Source organism: Lontra canadensis, unplaced genomic scaffold (assembly GCF_010015895.1).
Source record: "Lontra canadensis isolate GAN:19392208 unplaced genomic scaffold, GSC_riverotter_1.0 scaffold46, whole genome shotgun sequence".
NCBI classification, from domain to species: domain Eukaryota; kingdom Metazoa; phylum Chordata; class Mammalia; order Carnivora; family Mustelidae; genus Lontra; species Lontra canadensis.
Genome location: NW_022631040.1, coordinates 5,591,643 through 5,610,327, shown reverse-complemented (window position 1 = coordinate 5,610,327; position 18,685 = coordinate 5,591,643). Strand labels below are relative to the sequence as shown.

The following is an 18,685-nucleotide window of genomic DNA, read 5'->3' as shown; positions in this document are numbered from 1 at the left end:
GAACCAATTTGAGTTAGTTTATGGTATAACAGAATATCATTGCAAGGATAAATCAGATATCACATATTATTGAAAGTATGAAAAAAAAAAAAGAGAAAAAATCTGTTATAGGCAATCCTCTAATGCATTAAAAAAGAAAGCTGGCCTAATGTGGGGAGGTGCTATAGCAAGAAGTTGTAAATTGATTTTCTAAGAACACCAAATCACTCTGCATAACAAAAATATAGAAAGATTTCAGTAAAGAGGGGTTATATTGAATAAATGAAGGTCAATAAAAAGAGAGGGCGAAAAGAAAAAAAAATGTCTGGATATTCAGCAAAGGAGAAAGGGAAATAAGAAAATATTTAAAGAATTTTTGCACATTATTCCTGCATGTCAGATATAAATACCAATCTCATTTTCACTTTGAAAATATTAAAATTTCTATTTTCCTTGCATGTGTTACAGAGTTGTAAATACTTGGTGACACATATGGGACAGAAAGAGTCATGTTTCATTTAGAAATAAAAAAAGTTGTATAACAAAGTCTCAGAGACAGAAATGTACTGGATTTAGGGGTAAAGTGGAAATAAGCATTTGAATGATACTTGAATTCTCTATCCCAGATTGAGTCTACATGCCAGCTTCACTGTCATCCACCACAGACAGGATTTTTGCAAAAGAGATGGTTAGCTACCCCTCTCACACCCATATCCCAAGATCTTACTGATAGGTAGAGATGGGCCCTTTCAGCTATGGTCTGAATGTTTGTGTTCTCTCAAAATTCACATGTTGGAATCTTAACCCCCCAGCTGATGGTATTATGAGTTGGAGACTTTGGGAGGTGTTTCAGTCATCAGGATAGAGCCACTGTGAATGGGATTAGTATTTTTTTTTTAAGATTTTATTTATTTATTTATTTATTTAGGAGAGAGAGAATGACAAAGATAGCAACAGAAAGCATCAGCAGGAAGGAGGGAGAAGCATGCCTCCCACTGAGCAGGGAGCCCCATCTGGGGCTTGATCCCAGGACCCTGGGATCATGACCTGAGCCGAAGACAGGCACATAGCCAATTAAACCACCCAAGGCTCCCCATGGGATTAGTATTTTTATAAATAAAACTCCAAAGAGATATCTCATTGCTCCATGATGTGAAGACATACCTAGAAATTAGCAGTTTGCAGCGCTGAAGAGGAAAAGCCTTTACCAGAGCCCTACCATGTTGGCACCTTTGACTGGGACTTCTAGCCTCCAGAACTAGATTTATAAGCCACTACCTCTGTGTATTTTGTTAGGACAGCTAACTAATACACTGTTTTATGTTCGTTTGAAAGAATGAGGGAAGGAATTCCCTCATTTATAAGCCACTACCTCTGGGTATTTTGTTAGGACAGCTAACTAATACAGTTTCATGTCCGTTTGAAAGAATGAGGGAAGGAATTCACCTGCTTAATGGCAAAACAAGCAGAACATGATATGCATATTATAACAGGCGATCCATTTATATAGACTAGGAAACATTTTATATAAAATGACAACTCACTGTCCTATGATTCTAGAAGTTGAACTAAAATATTAGAAAACATATCACAGAGCATTTATCAAATATTTATTGAGCACTTGTTATCCTTGGATTTGAGAGCTATGTCTAGGAACTCCAGCAAATAACCAAACATTCAGATTTTCTATAAATTGCCTGAATCTCATATTTTCAGAGTGTTCCAGTGGTCAGGTCAATCCTTCCCAAACACATTAACAGCTATAGTTCATTTCAGCTATCCAAACTTTTATTTTATTTTATTTTATCCTCTTTTACCCAAAGGCACTGTTAAATCTTTAAACTCATTTTCATTTCTCAAGTGTTCATTTTTTTTGTTTTTTGTTTTTTGTTCTTTCCCTTAGTTCATGATCATAGTGTCATTCTGAATTGTACTAGAATTAGAGATCAGGAGTAGAGGGAGGGAAAAATGGAATGTTGACTGACTTTATGAAATAATCCAAACTCCATATTTGTGTATCAATTTGAAATGGCATTTGAATTAAAATCATTTTGATCTATAAGGTTTTAGACTACTCCTATGGGTGTTATATTAGTTAAAAATACATACGTATGTGTATACATAATGTATATATTTATATATATTTTGTATATATTTATTTATTTGTATGTATATTATATAAAAGCCACTGGTGGCTAATAAACAAATATATGTATATATACGTGTATTTATATCCCATCTATATTATATATAATACATTATATATATCTATACATAGATATTACATATGTGTGTATATACATACATATATACACTAGAGAAATTATTAGTAAAATATTCAATATTATTTGATGAACACTCACGATATAGGATTCAATCTGGTTCGCACTCCATATAATGAAAACTAAAGTTACAATATCCTGTATTTAGCAAAGCATGTATTTATAACATTAAAGATTTCAATGATATATGGATTGAATACTTTTAAAACACTCAATAACACTTTTAAATATAGAGTAAATGTTAGAACATATGTCAGCAAACGTTTGTTCTATAAGGAACCAGACAACAAATGCTGTAGGGTTTCAGGACCATATAACTACATGGCAACTATCTGGTTCTGCCATTATAGTTGGAAAGTAGTCATAGACAATATGTAAATGAATGAGTGTGTTTCTTTACGTATGGATATCAAAATGTTAGTTCCATACAGTTCTCATCAACCAAAAAATGCCTTTCTACTTTTGATTTTTTTTAACAATTTGAAATGTAAGGATCAGTCTTTCCTTAGGAACTGATACAAAAAGAGGTGGAGGTCCAGTTACAGCCCACATGCCAATTTGTTAAACCCCACTGTTGAGCATATATAGGAAGTGCACGACATATTTCTCAGATAACAATAACATAGACCTAAACTTATTTTCTCCTGTGATGTTAGAGAAGGGATTTTATCATATCTCATCTTCCACTATTAATGAGGAAGAGATAATTTCATAAAATATTTTCATCAATTCTTAGTGGTTTGCTGCTACCTGCATATATTGGCTCAGAAGGGCCAATTATGCATATCACAAGAATTGGCAAATGCTATAAATTAGGTTTTTTATCCTCTCTGGAAAGTTGGTTGTTAAACTTTTACCAACATACATTCAATGTACTATTTCTAAGTATCCTTGGCCATTCTGTGAAGAATATATAACAGCACAAGATAATGGAGTTGATAACAGCACAAAATAATGGAGTTGAATTATTTTGTAGGGATTATGTATGAATATTTTTAATAAATGCTTTAATTATTTTCCTTTAATGAAGAGAATATGTCATTGTTCCTTATCTCAAAAGTTTTAGAATAGCAGCAAAAGTTTACTACCTCAAAGAAGGCAGATTACCACAGGCTTCACAATTTATTCAAGTAAGAATGAGGATTTTAATGTCACATGAATTCATGAAAGTAACAGTGATGACAGTATAAACTTGGTGAGATTAATCTGAGTGAGTATCCTGTTTTATTTCAAGGATGAATTACACTATGCATTACAAAGAAAAACTTCAACCTACATGTCTTTATAGAGAAGGCGTCAAGAAATCATCTTACTCGTTGAGGTTAATTTTGCAGGTCTCATTTTGTTTGGTTTTCCTTTTTGTTCCACATTTTAGACAATACTAAGGGTGTGATGAAGTCAAGAAAAAAGCTGAGAAAAATTCCATAAAGGAAGGACCAAAAATGATATCTCAAATGGAAGTGAGTTTTAGGTATCGCTTATCGACTTACTTCTTTCAGAAAATTTTGAAAACATACTTCACAAATATCCAAACTTTTTTTTCATTGTATCCTACTAACAGATTGTAGTACCTAGTTTGCTGTTGTTATTGTTTCCTAATGTCATTTTATAACATTCTATTAAAATTAGAGAAAATAAAAAGCAAAACAGAAATAAATCCTACATTCCTAGTAAAGAAGAATTGTGATGGAAAGAAATTCTAATTCAACAAAATCTTTTATCTAGCAAGAAGTCTGCATTTTGTGTGTGTGTAATGAATGATAGCCAACATAGGAATTATGCTTAATTAAAAAAGAGAAAGTTAAGGAAAGCTTCTGGTGATCTCTGACTTACTTAGGTCAAAAGGATTAGAGAACAAATATTTATTTCTATAGTTTATTAAATTTAGTTCCATTTATTTTTCATTTAGTACCAAATAATGTATTTTTCTCTTATTCTTTTTTTTTTGTCATCTTTATTTTACTCTACTTATTTATTCTGTATAGATCCAACTTGGATTGTTTCATATTTTCATACTTTTCTTACAAATCCTGTACTTTCATGACCTCTTTGTATGTTTAAGTTTTATTTATTTTTACTAGAATTAATGTAGCTCTCATGATATATTTTTATCCCACTATCTGCTCATTTTCAGTTTCCATTTCTCCCCTCACCCCTTAAACATATCTTCAGATTCTATGTATTTTCCTTTTTTTTTTTTTCCTTAAGGTTTATTTATTTTAGAGACAGAGAGAGAGAGCACAAGAGGGAGGAAAAGAGATTTGGAAGCAGACTCTGCCCTGGGCAGCATTCCACTTTAAAATAAATGTACTGGGAAGGGCTCCATCTCATGATCATGAGATCACAATCTAAGCAGAAACCAAGAGTCGAAGGCTTAACCATCTGTGCTGCCTATGCACCCCATATTATATTCCGATATCACAGTTTTACATGCACTGATAATTGTCATTCCAGTTGTTCAAATTTCTCCTGAACTTCAGATGTTTATATCCTGCTCTAGCTGTATTTGTTTTGTTTAAAAACAAACACAAAAGAAAAGTATTAGTGAGGATGTGGAATGTTTGGAACTGTCACTCATGGCTGGTGGAAATATAAAATGGTGCAACCACCTTTGAAAACATTTTGGCATCAACTCAAAATCTTAAATATAAAGTTATCTTATGACATCAATTTCACTCTTAGGTATATACCCAAGAAAATAAACAACCATGTCCACTTTAAAAAAATGTAGATGAATGCTCATAGCAACATTATTCTTACTAGTCCCAAAGTGGAAACAACCCAAACGTCTATCAAAGAATTAATGGATAATACACATGCGATGTACCCACACCGCTGATACTCGCTACAATATAGATAAACCTGAAAGCACTACACTACGTAACAGAAGCCAGTCACGAAAGACTGTGTACTATATAACTCTATTTATATGAAATGTCAAAAATAGGCAAATTATTGGGACAAATAGTAGATTAGACAAATTTCTAGAGGTAAATATCGCCTGGCTGGGTGTGCTAGTATGGGGAAGGATTGCTAATTGGTACTACGTTGCTTTTTGGGACAACAAAAATGTTCTTAAGAGGTGATATTTGCATAAATTTTGAATATTCTAAAAACCACTGAATTACAAAAATGATGCCAATGATCTATTTTGAAATTGGACTTTTAAAAGGTGTATAGACTTTTAGGTTTTTTTTTTCTTCAGTGAAAAAATCTATAATAATAGATTTCTTCTCATAATTAAGCATCAAATCCAAATTCAAGCATTATGTAACAGAGATACTAACACAGATAAAAGTTTGTTTGGTGATATTTTCCTATATTTCCCTTAGCTTTTTATTTTGCTGTGTTTTTTAAAAATCTGACTTCAAATAATTAAATACAACTTCTCAAAGCAATTGTTGCAAAATCCAAAAACTGCCCTTCACAAAATTAGCTCAGACACAAATATTTTAAGAGTCTGTCATTATTCATATAAATTGTTACAAGTTTTTCCAGCAATTTTCAGAGATTCATGTAGAATGAGGTTTATTCATGTTTATTCATATTATTATGAGTGCAGCTCAAAGAAAATGAACTTTAAATTCTTTTATTTGCAAATGATATATTGAGAAATTTCACTGCATGATCCCGCTTACTCCCTATGCTTACAATGGCTGTAGGGTTTGTGCTTTTCTGTTCACTGTAATACAATTATTAGTTAACTACCACACGAAACAGAATGATTTCTTGGTCCTGATAATAAAAGGAAATGAAAAACAAGAAGTGTCAGTACATGGGTTCTCCATTTGATTACTGCTTTGGAAAATACAATTTGTTATTCTGAGATTTAAAAGAAAACGCCATGCTATGTATATTACCATATCTGCATTCAGAAAATAAAGAGAGCTCACTGTCAAAACAATGTCGTCTGTTGTCTATATTCCACAAATGTCTTACCTTTGTCTTGGCAAGCTGATGAGGGGTTGTTTGTGACACCTCTTGCTAAGGCTAAAAAGCTTGTGTACAATTTTCTGCGCCTTTAGGAATAGTTGCTTCATGCTGTTCTCCAGTTGTTCATAGCGGCGCTGAAAATTAGAATCCATTGTCCACAAATGCATTATGGTAGATGTGTTGAGGAAATAATTCATGGGTAGCCTTTTCATAAAGAACTTGAATTCATCTGGAAAAATGTTAAAATTCCATACTTTAATACAACAATCATTTTCCCTTTTCCCCAAACACATTTAATATGTTTATAGAAAAACAAATACTATTATTTTGTGTGTAGCAAATTAATAGCAAGTTGGGAATTTTTTGATGCTTTAGGATTGTTTTCTTTTTTATTCCCCTTAAAATAGATCTTTCATGGTAGAAGATAATTAAAATAATTTGCACCAAAACAGATAGTGTGGCCAGAAAGTTTAAGCTGAATTTAATTTTTCCATGTTCTCCTTTCAGTGGTATTTGAATGAATTTTCTCCCACAAGTAGTAGTCATTAATCTAGCTTTCATTTTTGGCATTAGTATTAATACTCCTTTCTAGGTTTTTTATATTAAAGAAATATCTTCATTAACTCAGTATAAAAAATGTATGTTCAGTACTATGATTATATTAATGTTCAAAGAAAAAGAGAAAGCTTTTAAAACAAAAAATACAATAATCAACCATGCATTCTGGTTAAACAAAAAAACAAACACAATAGTTAAAAACAAATTGTATACCAAAGAGAAAAATTTTTAAAGAATTTAAGCTCTAATTCTGGCTTTTGTTTTTATGCTGATAATTATCATATCTGAAATTGTGTTCTTTTCAGATGTCTGATTAACCAACAAAGAAACAAAAGTTAATGCTACACTAAAGTAAGCAATCATCTCACTGTCTATTAATTATCTAAATACAAAAGGTAGCTGAGACAACAGCCAAAAGATGCAAACAATCCAACTATCCATCCATAGATGAATATATATACTAATTATGATATACATATAAATGAATATTATTGACTCATAAAAATAAAATGAAGTTCTGATACATGTCACAGCATGAATAAACCTTGAAAATATATAACTGAAATAAGCCAGACCAAAAAAAAAAAAAAAAAAGACAAATATTATATGATTCCACTTATATGGAATATCTAAAATAATCATGTTCAATGAGATAAAAAATAGATTAGAGGGGTGCCTGGGTGGCTCAGTGGGTTAAGCCTCTGCCTTCAACTCAGGTCATGATCTCAGTGTCCTGGGATCAAGCTCTGCATTGGGCTCTCCGCTCAGTGGAGAGCCTGCTTCCCCCTCCCTCTGCCTGCCTCTCTGCCTCCTTGTGATCTCTCTCTCTGTCAAATAAATAAATAAATAAATAAATAAATAAATAAATAAAATCTTTAAAAAAATAGATTAGAATTTAACAGGGGGTAAGGAAAGAGTGAATGCAACATTATTGCATATTAGCTACACAATTTCTGTTTGTGGTGATGAAAACCTTTTGGAAAAAAGATTGTGGTGACAATTTTACAACATTGTTAATGTAACTAATGTCACTGAATTATACAGATAAAATAACAAATTTTATGTTATATAATTTTACCTCAATTAAAACATTTTCATACACCAAGAAGAGATAGTATAGCCTTTCCCCCACCTCGCCTTTTCTTCCAAAGCAAATATGAAGAGGGACTCAAAAAAAAAAAAAAAAGCAAAAACAAAACAAAACAAATAACAACAACAAAAAAAACTCCAAACCTTTCTATTGCTTTTACTATTTCTTTAAAGTAGCAATTTTGTTAAGAATATCATGTTGCACCCATTTCACTGTAGTAGATGACTGAGTTTCCTCCCCACAAAAAACAGGAACCCACAAGATTTCTAAAGTGTTTTCAGTGGCTAAAGAAGTATTATTTGGCAAGTGAGACAAATGATATTTTAGTCATTATTCTACCCATCAAAAAGTTACATAGTATGCATTAAACCTTAGCCTCTCCTTGCCTTCATTTCCTCCTTTGAAACTGAATTTTTCAGCGTACTTTGTGGATGATAATAATCTCATTTCACTTTAAAATTGTATGATGTTATAAACAGCTTTTTAAATTACCATTTAGTTACCATTTAAATATCCAACTCAAAAACAGTTGTTTTAAATGATCTGTTGCAGCTACTTTCATTTAACTGGAATTAGACAAGGTGTGTCAATAGCCATTTCTTGATGTAGGTTGTGTGTCTAACACAATATTTTAAAACCTCCAAATTATCATTTCTTTATGCCATTCACTTGGGCAAATTACATTAATACATATACATATTTAGAGCAATTAATTTGTATTTATTTTATGCATTAGTGCTATTTCAATATTCAGATCCAGACTTTTCATCAATGCTACAAATACAACTCTTTGGCAATTAATAAAAAATTATATTCATGTATATTGGAGTTATTATTTCCTCTAGAGCAAATGAATACAGAGCTCTGGCATCTTTTGGACATTTATGGTATCAACTCTTACCAGAAGAAGAAGGAAAAAATAAAATAAAAGGAAAAAAATGATTTATGAAGGAAGCTTTTTGAGGATGTATCCATTTGATATGCTGTAAATCTTTTTTTTTTTTTTAAGTAAGCAGGGTATAAATAAGAGATGCATTTTAAAATTCCAATTTCACAGTACCCTACATTTCGTTTGGTCCCATATGTCTCTTTTGAGAAATTCCCTCTTTTGAATAAAAGAATTGATGCATGGAAATTGGAAAGCATTTCTTGGATTATTCACTGAGCAGATGTCGCCACTTTGAAAACTAATCATTCATTTCATTGTCATCTTTTAGTTGAACACTTTTGATAAGACTTTATTGTTTCATGGCTAGGCATATTTTAATTATTTTCATTGTTTGTTATAATACTATTCTGAAAGTTTCTAAATTAGTAAATTTTATTTAAATTAAATAATATTTTAATATGGAATGTATTTTATATTACCAAAGTGTATGTAATAGTATACATCAGCTGAAAATCATCACTATGTAATTTCTAAGAAACACAGTTTTAACATGGCACTTGAATAATTACTTCATTATGAAGTCATTAAGAGTCACTACTGACAGTCATTCAAAACATTTATTAGACACCTGTTGTGCACAGAGCATACAGATGTTTCAGTCTTTGACAGCGACCATGGATAAACCTTTCATCTTATTTTCTTAAATGGCAAATGATTTGAGATAATTTCTTATATTAAAATAACATCTTCCATTTCTGAAATTCATTCTACATAGAAGTCAAGAGAATTTCCAGAAAAATTTTTCTTTTCTTTTATGGTTGGCAGTTAGTAAAATCCATATTTATAGAATGTGAACATGAAATTTGAATGATACAGTAGAATTGTTATATTAGGGATTTGCATAACTACAAAAAGAAAATACAATGATTCGGGGTGCAAAATAACATTTTATCCTACAGTTGTTGCCAAAAACCATATTGAAGATAAAGTACTATTGCTTTTCAAATTGCAAGTAAACATTGACTAGCCATACATTTTGGGGTGAGTAAATTTGTAAATGAAAACAAATTAATGTTATATAGAAATAACCCAGAAAAACTAAATTTAATTTCTAGGTTATTAGAGAGACACTAATCCAGAAATACCTGTTAAGTATGTACCAACTAAGTACTTTTGCTCAGCATGGTCTGGAGGACTACAGAGAAACAAAATAATAAAGCAACAATAATAATAATAAACACTCTTGCTTGCAGGAATTTATAGTCAATTGGTCTTAACAAAACGAATTCACACGAAGCAAAGAATAATGTGGAGAAAAATGCACAATGTGAATGAATTCTGCAGAGGCAAAGAGAATTAGGCTAGGTGACTCTTTTCCAATAAGTTATAGAAGACTAGAGAGCCATCATCTTGACTTTCTATATTGCTACTTCTTCTCTATTAAAAATGAAGTATTTTTTTTAAATAGTTGAACAAGTTTTGATCCTTCTTTCTCCTTTCCCTTGATAGTAACTCTAGTTAACACCCAATATTTAATTAGCTAATTTTGGAACTAATTTGTTCTCCCCCATCCCTATCTCCCTTTGTCTCTCTCATTAGTTCTTACTTTGACAAGAGCTCTTTTAAGTGCTTTAAATATTAATTAATTAATTATTAATCCCTCCAATAATCCTTCATGTAAATTTTATTGACTTTATTATGTTTGTAGAATACAGATGACCTTAACTTTCTTACCTCTAATGTTAGCAAAAATTTTTATTAACACCTAAGGCATTAACATATTGATCTTATGTATTTATATGTTTGTACTCTATTCTCATGCTTCACAATTGAATTAAATAGGTAAGAGTAGAAAATTGAAAATTTCAGGGTATAAAATAACCAGTCATAAATAGGTAAACCCTGATTTATGTTTCTGTCTATATTGATTAGCATGAAAATCACTGACCAATATCACTGATTATGTATTTTTAAATATTCAGAATCTCTGTTCAGAACTGATTTAGAATATATTTTCAAAGGTGCTGTGCATTCTTTTTTTTTTTTTCTTTTTAAGCAGGCCTCACACCCAGTGTGAAGCTTGAAGCAGCACTTGAACTCATAATCCTGAGATCAAGTAGCTTAACCAATTGAGGCACCCAAGTTCCTCCTAAAGCATTCTAAATTTTTTAGAGCTTTGAGAACATATAATTTACTTCCTCAAAATTGTAGAAAAGTAATCAGGTATTTTTCATTATTATTTAGAAAATTTTTTGAGTTATAAATCCATGAAAATAATCCAGAACAGCATCTGCTTCTATTAGAAAGCACGACTATGGTTAGGAAGGACAGAGGGAGAAACTGGTGTTTTTATGAATTCATATGAATGTGTTATTTGATCAAAATTGAAATAAATATTGTGAATCAATATAAAAAGATTGCCAAAAATACTACTGAATTATCAATGCACTATGTGCATATCTTATGTGTCTGACATTTAAAAAAAAATTGAACTTATTTAATTGTTTTCTAATAGAAAAGTAAAATCCTGTTGGTTCACATTTCATGCATTTTTTTTCTGAACAATTAACATATTGAGACAATCAAAGTATCTTTTCAGTAGAAATGACCATGCTTTATGGATAACAATTTTAATTACTGTGAAAGTATAGAAACAGTCTCATCATCATAATAAAATATTGTATAGTAACTAGCAAAATATGCAGGGAGACAAGGCATCTTAAAATGAAAGAAGGTAACAGACAAAAAAATGTGGGTCAGATATATTCGAAGAATCTATGAAACATTGTTTTTAAACAGAATCATCATTTCTGATTTTGTGACATTACCAATCTAATGCCTTCAAATGCAACTCTCCTGCTTATGGTTGGGAATGCAGGATTTTCTGAAATAATACATATTAATAACAACTGCAATGACACAAATTTCCTATAAGCAATGAGCTAATAAAACAAATACAACTTCCATACCCTGAATGCAGTACTGTACCCTGAACACATGGAAAAATACATCCTGTTTCTATAGCTGGATTTTAATTTATAAATCTGTTGGTTTAGTCTAAAATAGATTTATCCTTATGTTAAGTACTACCTCCAGAGCTGAGAAATAAACATCAAATTATTCCCATCACGGGTCTTCCAAGTTATTGCCCAACTGGAACACCCTGTTAGAAGTTACTTTTTGTTCCTCGAGACCCAGTTTTCTAGAAGATACCATGGATTCTTCTATCTTCTGACTTTCACTAGCAAAGATTTGCCTCAATTAATGGCAAGAAATGGCCACAGAAATTGTGGCCTTAAGTAGGTAACATAAGAAATTGAGAAACGAGTGGGGATGTGAGTAGGAAGAGGGTTGATGTGAAAAAAAAGTTGAAAGAGAAAATCCAGGTCATCAGCATCCTGAATGGCAAAAAGTTCCCAAGGGTGGAAATGAAAATCTGACCCCCGAGGGAGTAAAGTGAATACAAATTTTGACCCCCTCCATAATTCTGACTGTAATTATTCAATTTTTACTTTTACAAAGTTTTTTTTTAATATCCAAACATTTCATAAGGACTATTTGAATGATTTGTATCAGTTTAGAATCTTCCCAACCTCTACAGTGAATCACTGGCATGACTTTGAGTGGCCACATATCAGTACAAGTCTAATCACACCATTCTGTAAGTCATGGGTATAGAATTTGTACTGAGATTGACAAAATACTATAATGCTGCCTAAGGTAAATGGCAAGCCTGTTCAATAGCTTGTGAACGGCCGATTTTATGAGGCTACAAAGTGATGAGTCCAAAAGGGCATAAATCTAAAACTGACCCTAATTCCCCAGCAGCTGTCTAGAAGTAAGTTGTGTTTTTCCTGCTTTCTTTTTCTCTGAAAAACACAGCACATTTTCATATTAGTGAGCCAGGTGATTTGCCCTTCATTGGGTTGCCCTGTTTATGAACCCCTTATCGAATGTTTGAGAATTACCCAAGCAAAGTTTTAACTAGAGAACCTGCAAGACTCAGGTCTTGCCTTTCCCAGTGCCCAAGCAGAAGAGAGCGGGTGCATCATATAAGCTGTAGGAATCTGTTGTACCCACCCAGATTTTGAATCTTAAGCTGTTGATGCAATAGCAAAGAGGATGCCCAGAGCAATTACCTTAGAAGTAGCGGTTACAGCAGCAATGGTAGTGTTTGGAGCAGTCTAGCATTTACTGCAGTTAGCAGTGATGACCTCACTAAATAAATCTTGTGTAAAACTTCTGGCTTCATCTTGACTATGTAGCATGAGTATGCCTCTCTAGGTTACTTGATGATTCCCAATGCTATATAATATCCTTTAATGAATTCCTTATCAGATTAGGTTGGCTAGCACCTGTTTTTCTTACTTGCAGCAAAGAATCTGCCAGACTGAAGTGATTTGGCAATAGCTCTCACGGGCAACAGGGACAACATATACTTGGTGTCCTACCCTAGTTGAGACAGAGGCTTTTTAAATCCATATGGTATTACGAGTGGAAGTCTACCAATAGAAATACCACCTGTGCTCATCTAAAATGTGCAGAAACAGCGTTTGAGACTATGTGCCTGCATAGAACTGCATCGGAACATGAAAAATGCAAAGACTGAGGGTGAGTTGGTTACTACAAATAAAGATGGCTTGCTCGGAGAGCTCAAATTCCTGCACTTTCTTCTCAAAGAATAGAATGAATGCTGGAGACTTTCAAAGACTGTGCTAAAGGACTCTTTTATCTCTTGCAGCTGTAGGGCTTCAAAACAAACTTTGATCCCAAGATTGAATCTAAATTCCTGACAGATCTGTTAAATTAAAGTTAGAAAGAACACTGATTGGGAAGGCGTGGGAATATGGGAACTGAAAGGTAGATCTATGGGAGGACTGAAATTATCTCAGAATAATTTAAAGCACTGATTATGAATGCTTGTTTCCTTGCCCCCAAGAAAGAGCACCTTCTTCTTTGTCTCACAGACTTATGCTGTCTTGCTTTCAGCCTTTGTAATAATCTTAATCAACGCAGTGACCTTCACTGGGAAGCCAAAATTCATCTCACCACACTTCCATCACCCATCATGACCCAGGGGAGTTTTTGAAACTATTCTAAGATTAATTTTCCAATAGGCTATCAAGAATTTGCTAATTTTTATTGGAGAAAACATTACACATGTTGGTGAAAAGAATGCTGACATCTCTGATGAATACTGTAGCTGTTTTCTGTCGGCTGGGATGCCAGTTAGTGTGAAAATCTGGGTGAAATCAGAAAATTCTCATTTCAATCAGGATACAATTAATACTCTGTGACTGAGTCCTGGTAGCAGCTGTTAATCATCAGAGGTACAATTAACATAGGTATTGTCATATACAACAGGTCCAGTGTGCTACTTAGAAAGATCTAGCCAGTAGGAATTTTATAGATTATTCATCAACTCATGGTACCCAGGGATTTAAATATAGGACCATTGCCCTGAGGTCCTATTTGATTTGTATAACTGGAAAACAAAATTAAATCTGGTGACTAAGACCTGACTTGAGTCATCAGGAGAGAGAAGAATGAGGCCCTATTGAATTCCCAGTCCTGAATTATTTCAAAGACTCAGAACTCTTGTAACACAGTTTAAGTGGGGCAAATCTTTCCTTTTCATTGTGAATTAATTCTTAGGGCTCCTGAATGCCAGAATATTCCAGGAATCAGTGTGCTGCCTTATAGAAGTAAGACAGCAAATTGGGTTTTCCCTGAGTCCCCCTCAAATTAGGTCCAGTGGGACCTTAACTCATGCCATCTTCATTTTCCCAGTCTCTAACTAAAGAATTAGAATAGGAGAACATTGGCTCCCTAACGTATTATGAAATAAGGTCTATTAAGATAAGAAGGATAAAATGAAGCTTCCCTTTCCTACCAAAAGGCTAAATTTGAAGTGATATTGCTTGTTTTGTATACTTGACATAATTGCAGGAATTAGAGATCCATTCAGTACTGAAAATTGTGAGGATACTATTCATACTCCATCTCCAATTAACTCACCATGTTGGCTACAGCTTAATCATAGAGGAACTCTAATTAAGACTGCTATTCCAGATGTGGTAGCTTACTGGTGGCATGACTCCTGGCACTAGGGATAGAGCTTCTTCTCTGGTACAAACTGTTTTCTCTATCATTGTAAACAGAGAATATACCAGAAGCAGTTTTCTTTCATGTGTCAGATACAAGAGTTAAACATTTTCATTGTATCCTGGGGTTCAATCATTTCATAGCCTCTGTGGTACAATTTATTTCATGGGAACATAGATCATCTCGTCATGCCACAGGAAGTATTTTGCTAACGACATCATACTGAAAAGATATGAAAAACACAAGTAGCAGTTATGCTGGCTGCTGGTCCATACCTTAGCTGTGTACAAGGACTGCAAATAAATCTAATGACAACTGAGGCACTTAATGCCTGAACAAAATTTCTAAGTCAGTGGTCCTGGCACATTTGGACATTCCCTCTAAAATGAAGAACAGGTAATGGCTCCTTCAACAACCTTCATAACAAAGATGTACAAATGTTGGAAGTTGCATCAAACGAATTATCTAGCAATATTACTGATAATGATGAATTCAATAATCTGTATTGGGGGTATCAGAGGGCCCAGTTGTAGATTCCTTTGCTCCTTGATGTCCTCAAGGAATTGCTCTTGCTGTGTGATTTAAGGAATATTCCTGGCATAGCCTCTGAGTCAGAACTTCCAGTCCTCCTGCTGATTCTGTGAACTATCCAATCCATGTCTTCAAATAAACTCCTTTTTTACTGTGGTCAGAATCTGTTCTTGAAAGAATGTTGACTGATGCTGTTAATTGAGGCCATAAAGGTAACTATAATCTAGAGATTAACAAAAGTATAACAAATATTTATTGAGTTTGTATTATGTACCTATCACTGTGCTAGTTAACTGTTAAAACTACAATAATAATTATTGTAGCTATAGCAATAGTATTTTCTTCATGGGTTTTCCGTGTAAATTAAATTAATTACCATGAAAGCTCAGTAAAATACCTCATATAATTGGTGATAAATGGTAGCTATTATTCTTACAATTTATTCAGTGTCTCTATGTGTGCTATGCTGGACACTTTACATGGATTGTCTCATTTAATCCTTACAACCGTCCTTGGGGATAGGTGCTATTATATTCTTCATTTGTTCAAAGTGAAAGGTTTTAATTAGAGTTCAAAACAAACCAATTTTGAAAAAAGCATGACTCCTACCTTAAAAAAAAAACACAAGAGAGAGTTAACAGGGGGAAATATTATTATTATCTACATAAAAATATTTTGTTTGGTAGACTACACAAAAGTTATTATATCTAACCTTATAACAACACAATAGGACAGGCCAGCTTAACTGAGATGTAATATGAAACTAATTTGAATTATGGAATTATTGCACAGAGACAACTATGAGAAAAAATGAAGACAATAGTAGACTCAAAAAATATAAAAGGTGAGCTCAATTTATATTTCTCTGAGAGTTGGGACATTTTACTTTCCTTTATATTTTCCCCTCCCAAAAGCCCAAGACAATACATCACATATAGTATGAATTAAGTATATATTTCTTAAGTGGCTAAACCAATTGACAAGACCCGAAGAGAAATAGTTGAAGCTAAATATAAACATATAAAGAATAATTCATTTGGAAAGGCAGAGTTTGAGTTTATATAAAATACGAAGTTAAGAGTTTTTTCCATTTTTTGTGGCAGTTTTAATTCTTTTCTTTTCTTTTCTTTTTATTTTTTTTTTTTAAGATTTTCTTTATTTATTTGAGAAAGAGAGTGAGAGAGAGCATGAGAGGGTAGAAGTTCAGAGGGAGAAGCAGACTCCTCATGGAGCTGGGAGCCCGGTGTGGGACTAGATCCCAGGACTCCAGGATCATGATCTGAGCCGAAGGCAGTCGCTTAACCAACTGAGCCATCCAGGCGCCCTTTATTCCTTTTCAACAATGAAAGTGGAGGCCAAAGAAATTTAGTGTTTTCCCTACAAGCACAGGTCTACAGAAAAGCTGAATTAGTACTTAAACTAAGAACTTTCACCCATAATTTGTACTTTATATACTGTGTTGTTATTATTCTTATTGTTGTTATTATTAAAAATACATGAAAATATAATCACTAAAATAATACTAATGCACATATTGTTTAACTATTATGAAGTATTTTCAGATAAGACAATTATAAAATTATTAAACAAGAACACCATTTTTTAAATAAGGTTCGGTTTGGCAATTACCAGTAAGCATAAAGAATATTATGCTATTCTGTTACAGTTTATTCCCAGTAATATTCCAAGTATAGGTAGGACTCTCAATGCACTATGGAGAAATTATCTGAGTCCCTGGATATTTGATAGAAGCTTAAGTCACTGTTTTAGAGCTTTGGAAAATCTAACTTTAACAAAGGGTAAACACACCCTTCAAAGAGCCAAACCTCTGGGGAAAAAAAGCAACAAAGTTCCTGCACAGAAACAACAGGGAAACTATCAAGACGAGGAGGCTATCTCCAGCAGCTAAGTAGAAGTCTCTACACACATCTAGGAAGTTTGGAGAAGCCAGGCCGTTACGTGGCTGTATGATACTCATTTGAAATCTGCTTTAATTTTTCTTCCTTTCTTATAAAAGTCTTACATGTAATTGAAGTATCTGCTAGCATAAAAAATATATGATAAAACCTTCAGTAAGACAGAGTCGGTGCCTGTGATGACAAATAAATGCCTGAACATATGTTTGTATGTATCTGCACGCATAAAATTGATATAGGTATTCTTATATATAAGATAGTAATTTAGGTTGTATACTTATACTAACTCCTTCATCAAATATTTATATATTAGCTTTTATGTAGAATTAAGAGATGTTATATTCTCTACTTTCGTTATGCATGAATTGAAAATATCTCCTCATAGTTCTTAATTTTTTTTAAAGTATTTATTTATTTATTTGACAGGCAGAGATCACAAGGAGGCAGAGAGGCAGGCAGAGAGAGAGAGGAGGAAGCAGGCTCCCTGCTGAGCAGAGAGCCCGATGCGGGGCTTGATCCCAGGACCCTGGGATCATGACCTGACCCGAAGGCAGAGGCTTTAACCCACTGAGCCACCCAGGTGCCCCCATAGTTCTTAATTTTTGAAGGATTATTTACCTGGATTCAATTAACCCAATGTGTTTTGTATTGTGTGCTCCCAATACATTATTCATAATATTACCTACGTTTGTTGGGAACTTGACATTTTTTAAATAAAAACAATATCTGATTCTGCCAATTATTCATGCTTATTCTATTTATTCCCAATCAAAACATCTCAGACCTGCCATTTACATGTCACAGACTATTGGCAGTTGTACACAGTTATTTGCTATGAATTTGGCACCGTCATCACCAGTCTTTCCGGACATCCCCTTCCTTGAACAGTTCCAGGATAGAATTTATCAGTCAGAGAAACTTGTGGGATGTGGAAGTTGGATATGAAGTGGAAACCACTATTCTCAGAAGTTTATTCCAATAAACACACGACAGACAGTCCTTCCCCAAATTCAGTGACATGGTGGCTTCTACAGATTGAGGCTTTGTCAGAGAAATTGCGGCTTGCCCAGAAGCAGCAAGATCCAAACACCTCTCCGCGGTCTCCATCTTCTGTTGCTAGATGCATGCGGCCTCTGAGACCTATCCGCAGACTTTGGCTTTTCCATCAGTTCCAGGGCTTCCAGATTAAGTGGGTTTAGCTGTCTCTCTCATTCTCTTGTCTATCCCTTTCATTCCCTCCTTTTCCAAGTTCCTTCCTCATGTAAGCATTATCTCCCATTCCGAACCCTTTGTTCCCCTATGCTTTTAGGGGCTTTATTTTATTAAGTTCAGATGAAAAAAGCCAGTGAAGCAGCCGTAGCTGGTTTCCTGCCATAGCCATTGTCTCTCGGAGAGCACCGGT

General features: G+C 33.4%; 1 protein-coding gene across 3 annotated transcripts in view; it reads right to left on the bottom strand.

Annotated features, from left to right (window-relative positions):
• The window catches only part of BRINP3 (BMP/retinoic acid inducible neural specific 3), a 389,711-nt gene that overhangs the window by 63,139 nt on the left and 307,887 nt on the right, over positions 1–18,685 (bottom strand). For all 3 annotated transcript variants that reach the window (XM_032872908.1, XM_032872910.1, XM_032872909.1), the window contains exon 7: positions 6,201–6,423. In XM_032872908.1, the coding sequence (XP_032728799.1) occupies positions 6,201–6,423 (223 nt within the window). The remainder of the gene's footprint in view (positions 1–6,200; positions 6,424–18,685) is intronic.